General features: G+C 42.5%; 3 protein-coding genes across 3 annotated transcripts; 2 read left to right on the plus strand and 1 right to left on the minus strand.

Annotated features, from left to right (window-relative positions):
* The first annotated feature begins 2,760 nt into the window (after positions 1–2,760).
* Positions 2,761–6,876, plus strand: LOC106587943 (pre-mRNA-splicing factor CWC25 homolog). The gene is made up of 9 exons (XM_014176607.3): positions 2,761–2,981; positions 3,435–3,607; positions 3,810–4,046; positions 4,170–4,239; positions 4,359–4,507; positions 5,410–5,491; positions 5,624–5,889; positions 6,022–6,189; positions 6,291–6,876. The coding sequence occupies exons 1-9, from the start codon at positions 2,964–2,966 to the stop codon at positions 6,403–6,405; spliced, it is 1,278 nt and encodes a 425-aa protein (XP_014032082.1). The 5' UTR covers positions 2,761–2,963; the 3' UTR covers positions 6,406–6,876.
* A 399-nt stretch (positions 6,877–7,275) lies between these two features.
* Positions 7,276–9,248, plus strand: LOC106587952 (proteasome subunit beta type-3). Its single transcript, XM_014176616.3, has 6 exons — positions 7,276–7,436; positions 8,007–8,191; positions 8,309–8,416; positions 8,520–8,697; positions 8,800–8,894; positions 9,063–9,248. Exons 1-6 carry the CDS (start codon positions 7,434–7,436, stop codon positions 9,109–9,111), a joined length of 618 nt encoding a protein of 205 aa, XP_014032091.1. The 5' UTR covers positions 7,276–7,433; the 3' UTR covers positions 9,112–9,248.
* A 329-nt stretch (positions 9,249–9,577) lies between these two features.
* On the minus strand, positions 9,578–20,488 carry pi42b (Phosphatidylinositol-5-phosphate 4-kinase type-2 beta). Its single transcript, NM_001165394.1, has 10 exons — positions 19,894–20,488; positions 17,034–17,131; positions 15,694–15,790; positions 14,691–14,843; positions 14,267–14,413; positions 13,384–13,422; positions 12,539–12,652; positions 12,016–12,274; positions 10,814–10,917; positions 9,578–10,629 (listed from the first exon to the last, which is right to left on the minus strand). The coding sequence occupies exons 1-10, from the start codon at positions 20,035–20,037 to the stop codon at positions 10,549–10,551; spliced, it is 1,236 nt and encodes a 411-aa protein (NP_001158866.1). The 5' UTR covers positions 20,038–20,488; the 3' UTR covers positions 9,578–10,548.
* Between the last annotated feature and the right edge of the window lie 103 nt (positions 20,489–20,591).

Below are 20,591 nucleotides of genomic sequence, written 5' to 3' on the forward strand. Positions count from 1 at the left end.
GACAAGGTTAGAATATGGTGTTTCTGAGGGCCTCCCAAGTGGCGCAGCGGTCTAAGGCACTGCATCGCAATGCTAGAGGTGTCACTACAGACCCGGGTTCGATCCTGGGCTGTATCACAACCGCCCGTGATCGGAAGCCCCATAGGGCCTCCCCTAACCCAGTGTCGCCTGGGTTAGGGGAGGGTTTGGCTGGGGGGGGGGGCTCATCGCGCTCTAGCGACTCCTTGTGGCGGGCTGGGCGCCTGCAGGCTGACCTCGGTTGTCAGTTGAACAGTGTTTTCTCTGACACATTGGTGCGGCTGGCGTCCGTGTTAAGAAGTGCGGTTTGGCGGGTCATGTTTCGGAGGATGCATGACTCGACCTTTGCCTCCTGAGCCCTTTGGGGAGTTTCAGCGATGAGACAAGATTGAAATTGGGGAGAGAAAAATACAAAAAATAATACAAAAATAAAAAGAATATGGGGTATATATAGACACATCTCCACTACACCTTCATTTTTTTATGTTGACCCAAACAAATAGCAAGTGAGTAGCATGCTATTCTCATGCCTAAGTTCAAGGTCAGAATACGTGTAGAGAGAAAAGTGCATAAAAAGGGAATTAAATTCTACACACGCTTAAATTGGGTCGGAATTTCCCCCTTGTAGCTTTGCATTTCCAATAGGCCTATCTAGGAACACTTGATACATGTATTAAATAGGCCTACTGGCTATCTCTATTATTATCATAACTGCTATTATTGAGTTGTATGTGTTAGATAGGAGCAGATTGAAGATTATTAAAATATTATTTAAATGATCCTATTTCATTGATTACAGTAGTATGTTGTCGCAGTAGATATGAATTGAAACAATATTTTGTCATAATTTAAGTACTGCTGTACCATTGCCTGGTTTTAAGACTTGCTTTTAAGACTTGCTTGTAATTTTAATAGAGAAATGTTCTTTATGGAAATAAAAATAGAAATATCACTAAGTAGTATGTTGTTTATTTATTCAGTACTTCATCATGATTTATTATAAGATGCACTGCTAGAACCAACTCGCGCACGCGCGTGCGTGCATGCGTGTGTGAGAGAGAGAAACAGATCAGAGAGCATTTTCATGGCAACTTTTTGGAAAACAGTTGCACAATGATGCGCTGTTGAACGCATTCTGGGAGTAAGAGGAGACATGGAGATGTCTTATAGAGAAAAGGGGAGTCAGGAGAAGCAATGGATGCAGAATTTTCTATGGGGCTGTGGAAAAGATAAAGTGTGTTATATGATGTTTAAGCATGCACCGGACAGTGTGTTGGAAACAGTGTTAGGGTTGTATAATGAGGTGTGGAAGACTGGGGTGATACCTGCTGGGTGGAAACGTGCGGTGATATTGCCGTTTGTAAAACCAGGTAAAGATCCCACTAGGGCGGGCAGTGATAGGCCTACCACACTGACAACCAACAAGTGTAAATTGATGGAAAAGATGATAGTGAGTAGGATAATGTATTTCTTGGGATTTATGGGTTTGATGAGCTTAGCACAGAGTGGGTTCAGGACAGTGGAGGCTGGTGGGAGGAGCTATAGGAGGACAGGTTCATTGTAATGAATGGAATTGGATAAATGGAATGGAGTCAAACATGGTTACCATATGTTTGATACCGTTCCATTAATTTCATACCAGCCATTACAATGAGCCTGTCCTCCTATAGCTCCTCCCACCAGCCTCCTCTCGTTCAGGAGAGGGAGGTTTGCCATGGATGCCCTGGTGACAAGGCCCTGACAATAAAACAGGTGATGAGTGTTGTGTATTTTGACATTGAAAAAGCTTACAATATCATGTGGAGGGAAGGGTTGTTGATCCAGTTGAGTGCATTGGGAATTGGGGGACGTCTGTAAAACTGGATCATGGATTTCCTGTTTGATTGAGTCATACGGGTGAGGGTGGAGTTAGAATTGTCAATGCGGTTTGAAGTGGACAATGGTACTCCTCAGGGAAGTGTGGAGAGCCGATGTTGTTCACCCTGATGATAGATGACAGATTTAAGGAGGTGGGACAGGGAGAAGAATGATGGAAGGAAGGAAGACGGGCAGGTCGGATAGGGGAGACTTGGTGCTGTTAATGAGACTGGAAAGGATGGGACTGGTGGCAAGCTTTTGTTGGGTTCCTGCTCATGTGGGTGTGGAGGGTAAAGAGAAGGCCGATGTGGTGACTAAGAGTGCTATGAGGAGAGAGGGGGTAGATATTCAGGTCCCACTGGCCCGCTGGGAAGTCAAGTCCTTGATCCGGGCAAAAGGGCTCCATTTTTGGCAAAGGGAATGGGATGCTAGTAGTAAGGGGAGGCCATTTTATTGTGTGTATCGGTCAGTAAAGGAAGAGGTGGGGAGTAAGAATGTGTGGAGTAGACTACGATTTGCACACACAGGTTTGAATGCCATGTTGTGGATAATAGGGAGACATGAAACAGGTCTGTGTGATGAGTGTTTAGTTGAGGAAACGGTGGAGCCTGTGTTGATATTTTGTGAATTGTATGATGTAGATACGGAGAGATTGTGTGAAAGGGTCTGAGAGGTTGGACAGGGTTGGGGTTTGGTGGTGTAGTGGGGGAGGGAAGTGATGTCTAGGGGTCTATTTCACTTTCTTAGAGGAACAGGACTAACGAAGGGGATTTAATCTAGTTAGGCCGTGACTGGCCTTACACTTCAGTACAGTAGGTGGCGGTGTATGATCCTTGAAAGTTGGATGCGATCCGCCAACCCAATCCCCAAGAAGAAGAAGAATAACGCACTCTTAAACAACCAGAAAAATAATCAGAAAGGCCGGAAGTACTATGAAAAACACAACACGCTAGCCTAGCATGCAGATGTCGATGTTATTTTGATAATAACATACATTTGTTTTGTCAGGTTCAATAACCACATAGGTAGAGGACACGTTTATTCATATCTTATTTCTCAATCAGACCGAGTGGACGATCTAAGTCAAGATGGGAGGAGGTGACCTCGTAAGTATGAGCAAATATTAGCTTACAACGCTAACGTTAGCGCTTAACTAGCTAACTAACTTGGCTACGCATGTTTGTTTTGTTTATTTCTAGCAAGCTAACTAACTAATCACAAAACCACTTAATTCAACTACTGACAACTTCTGAACTAGTGTTTAGTGAAGCGAAACGCCATCACTGCCACGACGGCTAATGTTAGTTGGCGTAACTAGTTAACTAAGTTGACCCCCTAACTAAATTAAGTTTTGAAGGTGTGTTTATTTTATATTTTCCCAGTTATGTTATGTTGTTACACAACTACTTAGCTAGTTAACGTTACTCAGACGTAGTAATCCCTTACCTTCCCAGAAGAACAATTGGAATTCAGAAATGATGGTTGTATTGATCAATTGTAGCTATCTTTCCCTGTTTTGTTTAATTATATCGAATATCACTTTCCCTTATCTCTGTCAGAACTTGAAGAAGAGCTGGCATCCCCAGACTATGAAAAACATAGAGCGGGTATGGAAGGCTGAACAGAAGCACGAGGCTGAGGCGAAGAAGATCGAGGAGCTTCAGAAGGAGCTGAGAGAGGAACGAGCTCGAGAAGATATAACCAGATTTGCTCAGCAGACTGGGGCTCTAAAGTAATGCTCACCTCACTGACCCTTGTGATGAGGAGGAAGTAATAGGTCTCACCTTGATAGAGAAACCACTGTCCTGTCTAGGTTTAAAAATCAAATGAGAGCAATTTAAGTGTGCCCTCTCACCACAGACAAATGGACAGAGATACTCACCTTGGATGAAGTCACTAACACTCAACTGCTTTTTGTTGTTGTTTTACTCCAGGAAAAAAGATGACCGGTTGGACTGGATGTACCAGGGGCCAGGTGGTCAGGTGTCCCGTGATGAGTACCTGCTGGGCCGCCCCATCGACAAGCAGATTACCCAGCAGTTTGAGGAGCCAGAGAGCGGTCCATCCGAACAAACCGGCCTCCTGCCTGGCTCAATCTTCAACCCCTCCACCCCTGCATCCAACCTCGACATGGCTGCCAAGATCAGAGAGGACCCGTTGTTTGATATCAAGTCAGTCACTCTTGTCTCTTTCTTTACCATTTAATGTGTCCAGCTAGCAAATTTTATACCATACATTGATGTTCTGCTGTTAGCCAAGAGCTGATTATAATGACACGTGTCTTATTTTTCAAGGAAACGAGAGGAGGAGAAGAGGAGGGAGGTCTTGACAAACCCAGTGAAAATGAAGAAGATCAAAGAAATGGTAAGTTGGATGGCTCCAATAAAACTGGAATGAAATCAGTTTCAGCCTGTTGTAGTAATAGTTTCAGATGAACTGGGTTCTAAAGTAGCAACAGTTTTTCACTTTTTATTTTCTTTCAGCTGCGTCAGAATCTTGAAAAGAAAGACAAGAAAAAGAAGAGGAAGAAGGACAAGAAGGAGAAAAGGGAGGAGAAAGAGAGGAGAAAGGAGAAGAAGCATAAGAGAAGGAGCTTGAGCTCAAGCTCTGAAAATGAAAACAAAAAACACAGGTGCACCTAAAACCTAACTTCAATAGAGGTTTCTCAGGAGCAGTAAACAGATGCCAATATGATCAGATGTTCAGTTTAACTGTTTTGATCTTATGAGCATTTTGTGGTAGTTTACAAATCTAGCTTGCAGCTTCTATTGTTGACGGCAACTTCTGGATGGGGTAGATTGTTTGTTTGTTTGTTTGTTTAATCCTATCAGTCCTTAGACCCCTGCAAAATTCTACTTTTAATTAGGATTTATCTGAATTTCATTTATCTGCATGTCTAGCCCTTATATTTAGCCTTTCTGTGAAGTGTTTTACTATTTTCTTTTCAGGACAACAAGTAGAACACAAAACAATTTGTCATAAGTAGTTGCGTTAATTGACAAATGTCCATAAGAAATAAGGTTTGCCAAAGCAAAAACCTGATAAAAATGAATTTATATTAATGCTGTAAGTACAGAAATAGTTTGCTCACTGGGAAATGGATATCCAACTAGTCAGTGACAACTATGTGAGCTTATTACAGTATTATAGACACTATGTCCTGGGATTTCCTATGATATTCTATGTAGAAGAACCTCTTACCTTCTAATGACTCCTTTGTAGCTTGTGAGCATCATAGAACAAAACATGTTACATGTGCGTGTTCATGAGCTTTTCATAGATGGGTAGCTGAAACCATTCGGACTACAGACATTCACCCTTGTCTCACAAACACCGCTCTAGCTCAGCCGCCGTTAATAATCACACAGACTTATGGTTAGTACCTACGGATGCAGAAGAAATGGATGAATCCAATGGTACAACCCATACGTATGTAGCTCAAACACACAATGTTTAAAAGGGGTTGGAAGTACAAAACGTTCCAGCGTTGAGGTGGGACTCATTGTGTTAACTGAGTGATGTATCTTTACTTAGGCACCATTCTAAAGAGGAATCCAAAGAAACAACCCACTCACATTCCCACCACCGCAATGTCCCAGCTGGCTATGGACTACAGGTCAGTACGGCTCAATCTTTATATATTGACAGTGACACCATGAACGTTGTTATATCTTAGTCCAATCAATCCAAAGTTACTTAAATCCTCCTGAGAGATGTGTACCGCTCATCGCCTAATTTCTCTCCTCAGTTTCCAGCTGGGAGGCATCATCAGTCCTCAAAGCCCCCCAACCATTCGAGGCACTGTTCTCAGGAGAGGAGCTGCTCTCGATCGCCTCAAAGGACAGACGGGAACGGCCATCATTCCTCTCACAGGACAGACAACCACTCCTCTCACAAATCAGAGAACCACTCATCCCACAGGACAGACCAGTTCAAAGTTCCACAGTTCCAGCGTCCCAAAGCCCCCAGCCCACAGAAAGATCGCTACCAAAGGCGTCAGAGCAGTACCACCAAGTAAGAGTCCACAGCACCTGTTTATACAATTATCACACTTGGGTTCAATCATCGGTGAACTAATGGTAATTGCACAACCCCATCCTAAAGTATTTTCTTATCCCTATATTTATCTGTGTGATATTCTCTTAGATGTCTCTCTGCTGAAGAGCTGGAGAAGAAGAGGAGAGAGATGATGGACTTTGCCAAACAGAGAGACGAAGAGCGTGAAATCAACATTAGAAGTTACAAACGACAGGATGAGAAAGAGCGGGAGAAAGAGAAAGGCAACAAGCATGACCGCAACGCTGGCTTTATCCAGTAAGTATCTTGCTGACTGACATGCACACATTAGTGCACGTATTGCATACTTACTATGGCTGTTGTCTGATCCTCTAAAACTCTTGCGTCCTTCCCTGCAGTAACATGAAGCTGGAGAGTGCCTCCACCTCATCCTTGGAGGACCGAGTCAAGAGAAACATCCACTCCATACAGAGGACCCCCGCATCCCTGGAGAAGAATTTCATGAGGAGATGAGAACTAGAAGAAGCAGGAATGGGTTGATGGAGGAGAGAGTAAAAATATGCACCAGTTTGCCAGGACTGCCAACTCATTTATATTTTAATAAACAACAGACACTGCAGAGGCACCATGCATTTGCACTTAGGCCCTGTGAAACTGCCCCTTAGCCATTGCCCTGACTAAAGCAATGCAAAGGATCTGACTTCCTCTGTAATGGCAAAACTCACCCGTGCCATTCACCAGCAACAACAAGCCATACTTACCTTCATAGAATGAGCAACCTTGGATTTATTTTAAGTGGAAATTGTATATTTTGTTCTCTACAGTGGTTAGAATTATTCAAACTTTTATCACACACACACACACAACCCTTTTGTAAATGATGTTCCTTGGATATCTTTAGTGTATTGCTGTAAAGGAGAAGAATTGTGTATCTTAATAAAAATTGTTCCTAAAGCTCTTTGAGTTGGGGACTAACAAACTAAATACTGTCGTTGACTGAACATGTGTTGTTGTATATGATGCTGATTACTGCTTTGATACACCTTCAGAAAACTATGATAATTGAAAACGTCCTATGAAGACAATAAAGAAAAATTCTCAGGCACTCTGTCACCAGCATCATCATAAAGTAGACATTTTTGAATGACTCATGAAATCCTTTTGGTTTTATAGGATAATGCTGGATTTAAGTGTAGCCCATTACCAGTGGTTTGGTGTTTTAGTCACAGGCTCATAGGTTACTGTACTGTAACTTGACTTTATTTCCATTATTGTTTCACTTTCGCACGCTTCAAACAAACTAGGAACATTTGCACACTCCCCTTACACAACCGTCAATGATAACAACGGTGGCCACCCGGAACTTTCTACAGACCCAATCATCGTGTAGTACCGAATGACGTATCAAACAGCAAGGTTGACTGATTTCCGGCTGTTCCAAATCGTGTAGTCACTGTGGAATTGTTATCCGCAGTCATTCAAAATAGTGAACATTTACAAGATATTTCAAGGGCTAAGGAAGACACCTCAACGTATTCACAATGGTAAGATTGTCAATAAATAATGTATGCATGTAGCTAGTACTTGTGGTCCGTAGATTGGTTTGTAAAACTAGCTCCGCTAACGTTAGCAACCGGCTGCCTAATCAGTTTGGTAGCTAGCATTTAGCTTGCTAACGTTAGCTAGCCATGCCAAAAATCACCTGCAATGGTAACTAAATTGTTCAACGAAAATATAACTAGCGTTAGGCATTTTCCAAACGTAACTACCACATTAACTCGCAACCTAGTTAGCTATAAACTGGATTATTGTCGCTAACGCTGGTCTATGAATGAGCTGACTAGCTAATGTTAGTACTAGCTATCTGAAGAGGGATGCAACAACCTCATGCAACTTGAGTCTGTTGATGGAAGTTTATAATCTTGACGTTCCTAGCTAATAGTTGTGCCAATGTTTCTACTGATTCACCAATGTTTCAAGTAATGAAGGTCACCCGTCAAAGTTACAAACTCAATAGTTTGTGATGGAAACAATGTTTGGGTTTTGAAATTGTCCCAGTCACGATTGCTACTTAACTTCTATCCCTCGTCTCCTTCCTTGTCTTCCATCTCCAGTCAATTATGTCCTATAATGGTGGCGCCGTCATGGCGATGAAGGGTAAGCAATGTGTAGCCATTGCAGCAGATCGGAGATTCGGTGTACAGGCTCAGATGGTGACCACTGACTTCCAGAAGATCTTTCCCATGGGAGACAGACTCTACATTGGCCTGGCTGGTCTGGCTACTGATGTACAGACAGTGTAAGTGTGCCTTGGTCCATCAGTGCACCTCTTCTCTCCCAAGTTTGAGTATTTGGATGGTCAGTGCAACAGATCAACTTTGCAGGTGATATTAATTATCCACTCTTTCTCTAACAGTTCCCAGAGGCTCAAGTTCAGATTGAACCTCTATGAGCTGAAGGAGGGGCGTCAGATCAAACCCAAGACATTCATGAGCATGGTCTCCAACCTGCTCTATGAGAGGAGGTGAGTTTACTGATGTGAAGAACCACAGTATTTTATATACAAGTCTACACTTCCGCCTTGGTGGCAAGTCTGTGACTGATCAAACGTGAATCCCTTGTCTCAGATTTGGGCCATACTACATTGAGCCTGTGATCGCTGGTCTGGACCCCAAGACCTTTGAGCCATTCATCTGCTCCCTGGACCTGATTGGCTGCCCCATGGTGACAGAGGACTTTGTTGTGAGCGGCACTTGCTCAGAGCAGATGTACGGCATGTGTGAATCTCTCTGGGAGCCAGACATGGTAGGTTATTGTGTACTGTATTGTAAGATAATACATTGAGTGTGATAGTTGACTATGTCTCTGACTGTCTTTATTTACAATGGTTATTTTTGACACCTGCAGGAACCAGAGGACCTGTTTGAGACCATCTCCCAAGCCATGCTGAATGCAGTGGACAGGGATGCCGTTTCAGGCATGGGTGTCGTTGTGCAAGTCATGTAAGCACAGTCATACTTTTCCACTGCCTACATTTTGGATTAAATACTTGCTAAATTTGTAATTAATCTGAGGATACATAAAAATGACATGACATTTAGATGGTGATCTTTAGTAACGCTCTGGTCAATGTTGTAGTGACAGTACCTTGATTTGACTTATTTTGACAGTGAGAAGGACAAGATCACCACACGTACCCTGAAGGCCCGAATGGATTAAAGCTCCTCTCCCTCTGCTGCTTCAACCCCTCATCTCTACCAACTCCCACTATTTTGTATGAAAATGATGAACACTGCGTGTACTGTTTTTCTTAAGATACTGTTCAATAAAATTAATGACTATTAGTGTTACAATGACTCTGGTTTGCCTGGTATGTTATTTCAGAGCAAGTAATGAAAGATGAGGGTTTAACATGATCAGATTATGATAACTGTGTGGATTAATAAAACAGAGAAGGATAGTCTGCAGCCAAATTCAGTAATCTCATGAGAAGAATAGTCTCCGGGGACTAATCTGAATGAATTGAGCGGCTAAACGACTTGTCTGACACTTGTCTCATGTGGAAATTTCGCTGCGCTCTCGATACAGAATAGGTCATTATAATAACCTAATTTAAAACACCGCTACAAAGCACTGATCTTTGTTAGTCAAAGGTGAGAAAATGAATTAAATTAGATTCAGGAAAAAAAACAATAACTCCCTTTAATATGTAATGAATCCTTTTCAAGTAACTTTTCTGATCTTATGTCAGTAACAAAACAACTATACAAACACAAATGCTACATTAATGTAAACAAGATATAAAAAATGATTCTTAATGTAATAAAACAAACATTTGCTTTAGTATTCCCCTTTTTATGTGGATTTTCTTTTACCAACCTCCAAGTTCATGGTAAAAATGTCAAAGGTTTTCAAAACAATATGGCAACGTAACATTCAGACATGTTTTTTCTTTTTTAGTCATAATGCTCAGATGCTAAGTTCAGTGGTTTGCCGTTTCAACTAACTGGCGAAGTCATGTACATTTTAGCCATGCATTTTGATATTGCATTAATTTACGTAAAACCCTTATATTAATCTCCTGCATTTCCAACTTTGTTACTGTCGGCTGCGGATCTCCTGACAAGTCAAGGAGGCAGAGTTTGTAAACGCCTGTTGGCCACTTGGTCAAAAGATTAATGCGATCTGACCGCTTCTGTGTCTGTGAGAGGTGTGTGTGTGTCAAAATAATAACGAACAGACGGTACTAAACAGACTCCTACTGCTGAAGCAGACTCTTTCAAGGCATTAGTGAGACAGTTCCCGTGCTGGCGTGAGGACTAATATAAGGTGGCGGGGGGAGGGTCTCAAATATCCTATAGAACTCTGTTTCACAAGCCTTCCTTGTTGAGCACTCAGACTGAGGAGGCAGGGGGAGTAGGACATGGGAGAAGAGACGCGTCACTTTTTTTTTTAAAGAAAAAGTCCGGCGCCCCCTCTCTGTGGGTCAATGGAACAGGCTTGTCGCCTGTGCATCCTTTTAGTCTGTCATCCCCTGGGTGGGAGGGTAAGGGGTGGGGCTAAGTCAGGTGGGAGAGGCAGGAGGAGCGAGAGAGGGGTGGTTGTGGCTGATGGCTCTATGACAGGATGTGATTGGCTGGGGTTGGAGAGATGATTCTATGACAGGATGTTGGACATGAACTCAAAGAATCTTTTGGAGTACTGCTCTGGGTTTACGGTGGAGATCTCTGCCCCAGCCTGAGGGAGGGACAACAGAGTTCAGTGTAAACATATGCACATTAGGAACATACAACTACAATTTCTATGTCATAACACATCTCACAAGATCATCTTCTACTTGAAACTACTATATAATCTAGCATCTTTGTTGCCTAAACACGTACGTGGCTTAATGTTTGGTCAGATCTAGTCCATTACTCACCCCATGTTTCACAGTTTTGGCAGCATGTGCAGCTTTTTTCTTAGCGTCGTAGTGCGTGAGGATGTCGATGATAGCCATGAAGTACACTTCTTTCTTCACAGCACCTACCACAAGGAGCAAGACAGTGCATAGGAGTATAAATAGCAAGTATTACTTTTCACTGGGCTGTCTCATGATGTCTGTTCTAAAATTTGTTTCATTTTCAAATGTTAATTAAAGATGCACTATACAGAAATTGCTCCAACATTTCCTGGTTGCTTACCCATCTACACACAATAGCCCATAATGACAAAGTGAAAACGTGTTTTTAGACATTTTTGCAAATGTATTGAAAACGAAATACAGAAATAGCTCATTTACATTAGTATTCACACCACTGAGTCAATACTTTGTAGAAGCACCGTTGGCAGCGATTACAGCTGCGGGTTTTTCTAGGTAAGTCTCTAAGAGCTTTCCACACCTGGTTTGTACAACACTTGCCCATTGTTATTTTAAAAATTCTCCAAGCTCTGTCAAATTGGTTGTTACTCACTGCTAGACAACCGTTTTCAGGTCCCTTTTTGCAGTATTATTTAAGTGACTTGCTGCAAAAAGGATGCATGTTTTGGAATATATGTTTTATTCTGTACAGGCTTCCTTTTCACTCTGTCATTTAGTTTAGTATTGTGGAGTAACTACAATGTTGTTAATCCATCCTCAGTGTTCTATCACAGCCATTAAACTCTAACTGTTTTAAAGTCACCATTGGTCTCATGGTGAAATCCCTGAGTGGTTTCCTTCCTCTCCAGTTTGGAAGGTCACCTGTATCTTTGTAGTGACTGGGTGTATTGATACACCATCCAAAGTGTAATTAATAACTTCACCATTGTTCAAAGGGATATTCAATGTCTGTATTTTTTTTACCCATCTATCAATAGGTGCCCTTCTTTGCGAGGCATTTCATCTTTCAATTTTTTATTAATATGTAAACATTTTGAAAAACATAATTCCACTTCGACATTATGGGGTATTTATTGTGTGTAGGCCAGTGACAAAAAATCTCAAATTTTATCAATTTTAAATTCAGGCTGTAACACAACAAAATGTGGAAAAAGCTACGGTGTCAATACTTTCTGAAGGCACTGTAGATAGAGAGTAGCACAAATATAGCACAATTGCATAGAAAAATCACTTGACAAAACTCAAGAAAGAGTGTCTCTTACTGTCGTTGCTCTTGATTGCGTAGACGTCCATGGAGGGGTCAAACTCGCCAGGGCTGAAGAACCCGCCAAAATTTAGGGGGTTCCCAGGGCTGTCTGGAGGGGTGCCGAAGGAGCCGGTGAGTGCTCCTCCCATCCCATCGTTCTCGTACTCCTCCTCCTCTCCTCCTGCCTCCACCTCCATCTCCTCCTGCTCTGCCCGGTCCACATCATGGATCCCCACCAGCAGACTGTAGTCCATGATCTTCAGAGTAGCCAGGAACTGATGTACACAAACGGGAGAGATGTCAGATATTGCAACAAATGTTCTTTTGGGAAATTTCCCTGGAGGACATTAAACTCACTATTCTTCTATTTGTCAACATAAAGTCATGTCTTTGTTCACAGGTACTTAGGTGAAACTGGTTGAAAGGACTAGAAACAAAACACAATGTGCAGAAGTCCATTTACCTGGATATTTTAACAATGACGACTGTAATGATAATAAAAACGACATCAAATCGAGCAGCCGTGAGATGTCTCCTACCTCTACGTCGCGCTTTAGTTTCTCCAAGAAGTACTTCTTGTTGTCATCTCCTATCTGCAGCTTCTGGCCCTCGTTCAGAAAGTCGTTGTCTTTAAAGGTGGGGAGTTCCTTGGCCTGAGCAGAGTGATAGAAATTAGAATCAAAATATTCTGAGATTGCCACAAAATGACAGAGGTCTTTCTTGCTGTTAATTTTGATGCATGAAAAGTAGGGTCATTTGTTTCCACTCATTGTCCTTGGATTGACTTTTTAGGGAGAACAACTATTTCAGGTATTTCCTCTTGGCGTAATGGTTAAGACGGTGGGTTTCTGGAGCGCGAGGTCCACAGTACAAATCCGACCAGTGCCATTGGCCCCACCAGGTTCTGTCCGTCCCTCACTGGGCGTGAACCAGCAACCTTCTGTTCCCAACAACAACTCAGCAGTCACAAAGCAGTATTATGCACCGCTCTACAAAAGACGTAGCCAGAAGGGAAATAACTACTTCTAGGTTTCAGAGCGGGTAATGTAACTCGCATGGTGGATACTACTAGCGCACACAGCTAACTATTCCACATGGACTAAACTCACCCCCTTTTGACTTCCCCCTCTGCGCAGCATGGACAGCAGTCGGACATGGCCCAACTGTGGATGTGTTATTTAATTTGTGCTTCATTATCATTAGATGGAAAAATCATTACTTCTGCACTTTTCTAAAAGTATTTTGGGCTGTAAATGAGTTTTGTTTTTAGCTGGTTAGTTTGATGCTTTTTTTTGTTGTTGCATGATCCACACAATTATTTTGTGGGTCCTGTCATTGTACCCCAACACTCCTCTCATCATCGTATCTATGTAAATGAACGCACCTTCTCTTTGTCACTGGCTTCCCTTGAGACCGTGGAACCCTGAATGAGAGAGAGAAAAAAAGATCATTCACAGAGATGTTATGGAATTCAGAGTTAGAGACAGACGTTCTTTGCATCTTTGTTCCCCCTTTGTTTCTCCTGGACTTGACAGTATGGTTATAACATTGTCATATTTCAGAAAGCAGAATTGTTTTCCCCAGAGAATGCCTGTCAGCCACAGAGGTGTTTGTTGTGAAGGGAAACGATATTCTGCGAGTCAATAGGCATGTACGCCGTCACACCTCTATTCTCAGTGTTGTTGCCCATGCACAAAGAGACAGATTTACTGAGCTTTTCCACAAGAGCAGAATTCTTAACCATTTCCCCTTCTAAATAATGGGCTCCCGAGTTGACGCAGCGGTCTAAGGCACTGCATCTCAGTGCAAGATGCGTCACTACAGTCTCTGGTTCGATTCCAGGCTGTATCACATCCAGCTGTGATTGGGAGTCCCATAGGGGGTGCACAATTGGCCCAGCGTCGTTCGGGTTTGGCCGGGGGTAGTCCGTCATTGTAAATAAGAATTTGTTCTTAACTGACTGGCCTAGTTAAATAAAGGTAAAAAAAAATTATAATAAAAAAGAATACATCACATAACCATTGGACCAGAAAATAGTCTGTAAATCTAGCCTTAAGTAAGTTGCTGGAGCCTCAAGTTCTATTGGGAACCGGAATACTCTGCAAGCACCCTATGCATTGAGCTTATTATAAATGCCCTTACCCCAATGAGCGCTAACAGTGTTACAGCTGTAAGTGTGCTCCTACTGCCCTACTGGAGTTAGTGTACTACCAGTAAGTGTTCTCCCAGTTAGTTCCCTCCAAGCTAGTGTGCCTATCGACACCTACCTTCAGGTCGTACTTGCGGTGCACGGTGAGACGGTGGCTGAATACATTACGGGTCACCACCATGTACGTCTCAACCCCGTCCACTGTTAGCCGGTACATGCCCAGGAACTGGGGGAGCAGAGTGCTGCCATGACACTCCACTATGAACTGAGGAGACCCAGAGGAGGAGGATGGAAATATAGGGAGAGGAAAGGAGAGAGAGGGGAAAGAGGAAGGGGAATGAGTAATGCAAAGGAAACAGTGGGAGAGCTCCAGTAATGAAGTCGGCATAATTGTTAGCTATTACAAAAGGATAGTCCCATCAAATCGGACAATTCACAGATATTTCTTCAGCACCACATTGAAAGGTCCTCAATATTTGAAGCCAGTTAGCCCTTCAACACGTATGTTTGTACAGAAAATATTTATGTGGTAACTCTCCCACCTGGTGGTACTTCTTGAGGATGTTGTGCATCTCGGCGATGTCTTCGCTGGACACCGTCTTTATGACGAAGCGGTGGTCGTAGCTGGACAGGAAACGGTTGCCAAAGCGCCCCTGGGAGTCGCTGTTCAGCGGGGCGCTCCTCGTCAGAGAGTTCTGATGATGATCCACCACAGGAGGGAGCCCGGGGGAGGGAGAGACATACAGAGCAGAAAATGTAGGCTTTGACATGAATGAAAAGCCCTCTATAAAGAAAATGTTTCATAATTATTCACGAGTTAGTAATGGATCAATGGATTTCATTTACACAGAGCTATTCCAAGCTCAAAAAAACCTTCACATAGGGATCCATTTAGCAAGGCTACCAAGATAGTTGACCTTAATGTAACAAACTATGCTTGGTATGATTCTCTAAACACTAAAAACACCCACTGTTTACATGTGATAACTCAGTAAAAAGGGGGCAGTCTTTTAGTTCTATATCAACAAATGCTGATAAAGACTTACTACATTGGGTTGAAGGATGAAATCCAGAGAAAGACTTACTATATTGGGTTGAAGGATGAAATCCAGAGAAAGACTTACTATATTGGGTTGAAGGATGAAATCCAGAGAAAGACTTACTATATTGGGTTGAAGGATGAAATCCAGAGAAAGACTTACTATATTGGGTTGAAGGATGAAATCCAGAGAAAGACTTACTACATTAGGTTGAAGGATGAAATCCAGAGAAAGACTTACTATATTGGGTTGAGGGAAGAATTGGAATCTGCAATGAATCAAACTGGGCAGGGAACAACAGGGAGTTCCCTCTGGTACTCTGATCTGCTCTCTCCTTAACTGTCCTCCAGCCTTTTGACATTACTGAGCCGTGCCAAGCAAACGTCTATCCTCATTCTGTCTTTCAGTTCACTACTGTGAACCCATCCTCAATGGTCTTTCTCTTCAGTTAACCCATCCTACATTCTTCCCCTTAGACATCTCCACAGAGGAGACCATATTTTACCTGGTAATCCTGGTCATCGATGCAGAACCTCTCCCTCAGGTTGCGGAACACCATAGGGCAGTACTCTTTGAATTTAAAGCGGCTGGGCAGGTTCTCTCTGAGGGATACAAGTGTGTTGAAGAGTGTTAACATATATGAAGAGTGTGTTAGTCCATTAGCAGTCAGTGTTGATGTCATCTGAGGAATCATTGGAACAGATAACAGAAATGTGAGAAGCAATTGACCAGCATACTACACTAGAGGTGCTTCACTATGAGGATGATTTGCAATGCAAAGATAATCAGTTAAGTGTTCAATGAATGTTTTGACTAGAACTCCAGTGTAGTGTAGTGTAGTGGAGATCGCCAGAGGCATAATCCTGATTTGACTGATGCAGGAAAATAAAAGTAAGGCATGTGATATATCAGAAGATGTGTAATAGACTTATTACCAACCTAAAATAGTCATATAATCATACAGTTTATCCGGGTCTTAAACACATTTTCTGTATAAATAGCTTCTAAAATATATGTAAACAGACCATTATTGTCTCAATTTTTGTTTTCTTGGAAAGCTGTGAGCGCTATTACATGACACAATATCAGTACTTGTTACATTACAACTTGTCTAAGTCCTATCATCAACTGATTTCAGCCAGTTTATGGCTGTGGATTGATTGCATTGTTTGAATGGAATGTTGGCATATAGGCAGTTCACTTGACAAATGTATGGAATCATTCCTCTAAAACTGTCTGGCTAGCTAAATTCTTCAAATTCATTACATTACACAATATCTTATCACAGCACTGGCAAACCATGGTTGACCAACTCCCTGACCAAAATGGCTGACTGTTAGCACGTCATAAGAAGGTTCATGTCCATTCTATTATTGTAATTCTATAGTTAGTCCATTAGCAGAGTCAGAGTGTCTGAGGAACTCCCTGGAATAGATAAAGGAAATATGAGAAGCTCTTGACCAGCATACTAGAGGTGCTTCACTATGAGGATGATTTGCATTGCAGAGCTGCTAAGTTAAGTGTTCAGTTAATGTTTTGACTAGAACTCCAGTGTAGTGGGGATCGCTAGACCCATGGTGAGATATATTACAGGTGATAGAGGAACTTGATCTTGCTAGTGATTTAAAAGCACACCACATCATAGAGAATTGGGCCAACCAAGCCAAGACCTTCTCTCTCCTAATCAGTAGCATAACATAGTGTTAGCAGATTTCAGGTAGTACTGTACCGTATATTTTAGACAATGCAGCTAAATTGGCCTCTTGTTTGAGTTTATATGGGCAGTAATATGGTGTGCAGTAATATGGTATGGCAGGTTGCAAAGTTAGGACCCAGGGTACCTACTTGTTAAATAGGTGGTTGTCCACTTTGATCTTACTGTAGGCTTTAAAATCATCAGGCATCAGCATTACTGGTACAGGCACGTTACTTAACTCGTTGATCTGAAACAGAGGGGAGATAGAAAGAGCAGGAGATCAGAATAGAATAGTAGAGCAGGGAAGAGGAGGTCAACACACTAATCCCCACACCAGACCAAACTGCAGTGAACCAGTGTCTATTTACTGACAATCATTCACTTTGGACCAAAGCAAACTGACAGCAGTGCTCTCTGGCTGAGTCCCTTGTCACACTGTTCATCTTATCTACCGAGACAGATTCACTGTAAGGAACAGACTGATTCCCAGAGCGAGCCCTCTCCATAGATTTATGAACTCCAGACAGTAAGAGGAGTGGCAGGGAGAGAACGTGAATAAACGCTAAATAAAAGGAAAAAAAAGAGACAAGAATGCATCCAGGAGACACAGACGCTGCTAAAATAGGAGAGAAATGGGAAAGTTACCTTGAGGTAGAAAAATAATAGCATATGGAGCACAAACACATTGCGTTGTATGGAATATGCAGGACATAGCCAAGTCGCCTCTCATAGAGCTGGGGTTTTGAGTTATATCCGGCTCTCTCTGAGACTACTTCAAGGGATAGACCCTCATTCAACTGTCTGACATGCTATGAAAAATCACCGTCTAGCATGCCGACAGGTTATGCTCTGGTAAAAAAAATTTATTTGAACCTTTTATTTAACTAGAGAAGTCAGTTAAGAACAAATTATTATTTACAATGACGGCCTACACCGGCCAAACACCGCTGGGCCAATTGTGCGCCACCCTATGGGACTCCCGATCACAGCCGATTGTGATACACCCTGGATTTGAACCAGGGTGTCTGCAGTGATGCCTCAAGCACTGAGATGCAGTGCCTTAGACCGCTGCGCCACTCGGGAGCCTAAATTAGTGTGTCCTTCAAAAGTATCATCATATTTATTTTGTCATTAGAGGCGTAGCTTAATGCCTTCAGCAGGCAGACACAATCAATATCCTGACTATATGTTGGATTATGTCTAATCAACCTACACACAAAGTTTGATGGTGGTCCTTTGTAGCTCAGTTGGTAGAGCGTGGCGCTTGTAAAGGCAGCGTAGTGGGTTCGATTCCCGGGACCAGCCATCTGCATGACTGTAAGCAGCGTTAGATAAAAAGTGTCTGCTAAATGGCAGATTTTATTATAAGTTTGAAGGCTCGTATCAGATTTGAAGATGTAGGTTATTCCCAGTGTTGGAAAGCCTGTAAGGCTGGCATTATCTACCATCAAGACTGAATCTATGTTTTTGAAGGGAGCTTCAATTAAATCTGTGTTTGGCTATATGCTCCTTCTCTGAGCAAAAGCTTAGCTTGGAACTGAATTCGTCCAGCTTCGTGACTAGCAGAACGATGTTACGACTGACTACCAACATGAAATATATTCTGGTTATGAGAGCTTTGAGGAGAAGGCTCTTTGACGTCTTTCTTGTATTAGCCTAAATTAGCCTGCCGCCTACGCCTTGAATCTACACCCAGCATCCACCACACACTGAACTTGTCCATGATGATTATTGCAGAATGCATCACAGGATGATTATTACAGCTTCACTAAATATGCTAATTGGTTAATTAATGACATTGTTTTCTCCATTTGAAGCATGTATTCTTTCCCTGGTCTACAAGAACTGCCTATTTGACTATGGTCTATATTTATCCTTATCTTTCTTATATAAGGTATTGAAATATACATAAAATAGGCTCAACAAAAACACAGCAAGGAGAGGGGGAAATCAATTAAGAAATAATAATTACAGACAATAGTACATGCAAGATCTAATGTACATGTTAGTGAGTAGGCAACATATTGAAATGCATGCAAACATTGGAAGTGAAATTATGCATCAGCACCGTTATTCAAATTGTGAGTGAAGCGAATCCAAAACTGGGGCATCATATTCATGCCAGAGAAATTGATCTGGAGGTGTCAGTCAAGCAGGGAAGGGGGTGTGTTCGCCTACTACTGCTGGCCACAAAAATGGAGCCTTGAAGCTCTCTGCAATGCATTTGGTGATCGCTGCATTCATGTGAGTGAGAAACTTGATGCATTTGGTGAAAAACAGTCTCAATAAAGTATATTTTAGGATGTGTTGAAGACACTGTCCATCATTTTCCCACTCAAATTAAACTAACTGTGAGCCTATTATTTTTATGGTTGAGTGTTCAAATGTGTACTTCACACTAAACCACATTAAATCAGGCTAGAATCTGCAAATGTAAGATTTGCCGCTTTATTATTCATTGATGCCTGTAAAACAATAGGCAGGCAGGCTGCGGTTGGACTCAATGCAACCTGCTGCTCTCCAACAGTCACACCCCTCTCTGGCCTGCGCTAGACAGAATGAATGCTTAGGTTGGAGCAGTGCTCACGACCTCCTCTCCAAAACCACCACACATCCCACGTTCTACAGAACAGAAGACGTTATGCAGCTTGTGCCGAATAATTCCTGCATAGTGCGCGGGGTAATGTCAAATGTTTATGTTCAACGTCGCTGCTATTTGCTGTACATGTTTAAAGCGCAAGCGACTGGCACACCAAATAGCTAGAATGTTGCTCCATTGATATTCCTGACCAGGGAGAATGGTGAATGAAGGGTTAACAGCTTTCACCTAAGCATCAGACTAAGTACCTGGCTAACACCCATACACTACAGACTACTAGACGATGGATGAGCTCTAAAATTGACTTTGGTCAATCAAGCAGCTGCCTAACTATCGCGTTACCGTTAGCTCGTCAAAACACCACATAGACAAACAAGCTAGCTTGGGAACATGAACAAAAATACATTTACCGTATGGTTGACACCCCACATTAAAACGCTGAGAATAGGCTCACTTGCACGGAATAATTTCACTTTCTGTCCTATAAAATGTTTCTTTTTCGTCTTCGTTTTGCTAGCGCTCACCGGCGCAACGCTGGTACAGTTGGATGACATGTCTCCTGTTGGGAATAATTTAGGAAACGCAAGACAGCACTGTAATCAAGCTGGATCGTATCACTCCAGACAACGAAATTTTCATTAAGAGCGTGATATCTATAAGTGCATTGTCGCATCCAATTTGCAGGGTCTTTGAATCAAATTAGATTCTGTAGTAAATTAACGTGATTGCATGTTGCGCGGTCACCACCCTTCCTCCCGAGCAGGCCACACGGTTCACTCCGGAGCGGCACACAGACCAGCTGTTGGCATAGATAGCTAGCCAGCCATCTAGCTACAGGCAAGGTTTCCTTTTGCTAAGCCGCAGTCTTCTTTGAGAAGTAATACACTCTTGGTGGACGACTCCTCTCCTTTCTGTCGTCTGCTACCCACAACGATGTGTGGTGATTTTATTTAGAGGTTAGTAATCCCATTATGATGCGCCCGAGATTGTTGTCACCAGTTTTGGGGTCTCCTCAAGATGGCGTCTAGCCTGACCGTCGCAAAGCGAAGTGCGCCCCCAAGAGGCAGAGAGTAGAAGCGCGCGTGCTGTAGTTGGTACCCTGAAAGTG

The sequence above is a fragment of the Salmo salar genome, chromosome 02, assembly GCF_965601325.2.
Source record: "Salmo salar chromosome 02, fSalSal1, whole genome shotgun sequence".
Classification (NCBI taxonomy): domain Eukaryota; kingdom Metazoa; phylum Chordata; class Actinopteri; order Salmoniformes; family Salmonidae; genus Salmo; species Salmo salar.

What these genes read in the sequence shown, in the direction of transcription:
- pi42b (NM_001165394.1), bottom strand. Translation starts at nt 20,037, where the DNA reads ATGTCATCCAACTGTACCAGCGTTGCGCCGGTGAGCGCTAGCAAAACG. An exon ending in ACCGCAAGTACGACCTGAAG is followed by an intron (nt 13,423 to 14,266) that starts GTAGGTGTCGAT and finishes TCTCTCATTCAG; the next exon opens with GGTTCCACGGTCTCAAGGGA. An exon ending in AACTAAAGCGCGACGTAGAG is followed by an intron (nt 12,275 to 12,538) that starts GTAGGAGACATC and finishes TGTGTACATCAG; the next exon opens with TTCCTGGCTACTCTGAAGAT.
- LOC106587943 (XM_014176607.3), top strand. An exon ending in GACCCGTTGTTTGATATCAA is followed by an intron (nt 4,047 to 4,169) that starts GTCAGTCACTCT and finishes TTATTTTTCAAG; the next exon opens with GAAACGAGAGGAGGAGAAGA. An exon ending in CGTCAGAGCAGTACCACCAA is followed by an intron (nt 5,890 to 6,021) that starts GTAAGAGTCCAC and finishes ATATTCTCTTAG; the next exon opens with ATGTCTCTCTGCTGAAGAGC.
- LOC106587952 (XM_014176616.3), top strand. An exon ending in AACCTGCTCTATGAGAGGAG is followed by an intron (nt 8,417 to 8,519) that starts GTGAGTTTACTG and finishes CCCTTGTCTCAG; the next exon opens with ATTTGGGCCATACTACATTG. An exon ending in GGTGTCGTTGTGCAAGTCAT is followed by an intron (nt 8,895 to 9,062) that starts GTAAGCACAGTC and finishes TTATTTTGACAG; the next exon opens with TGAGAAGGACAAGATCACCA.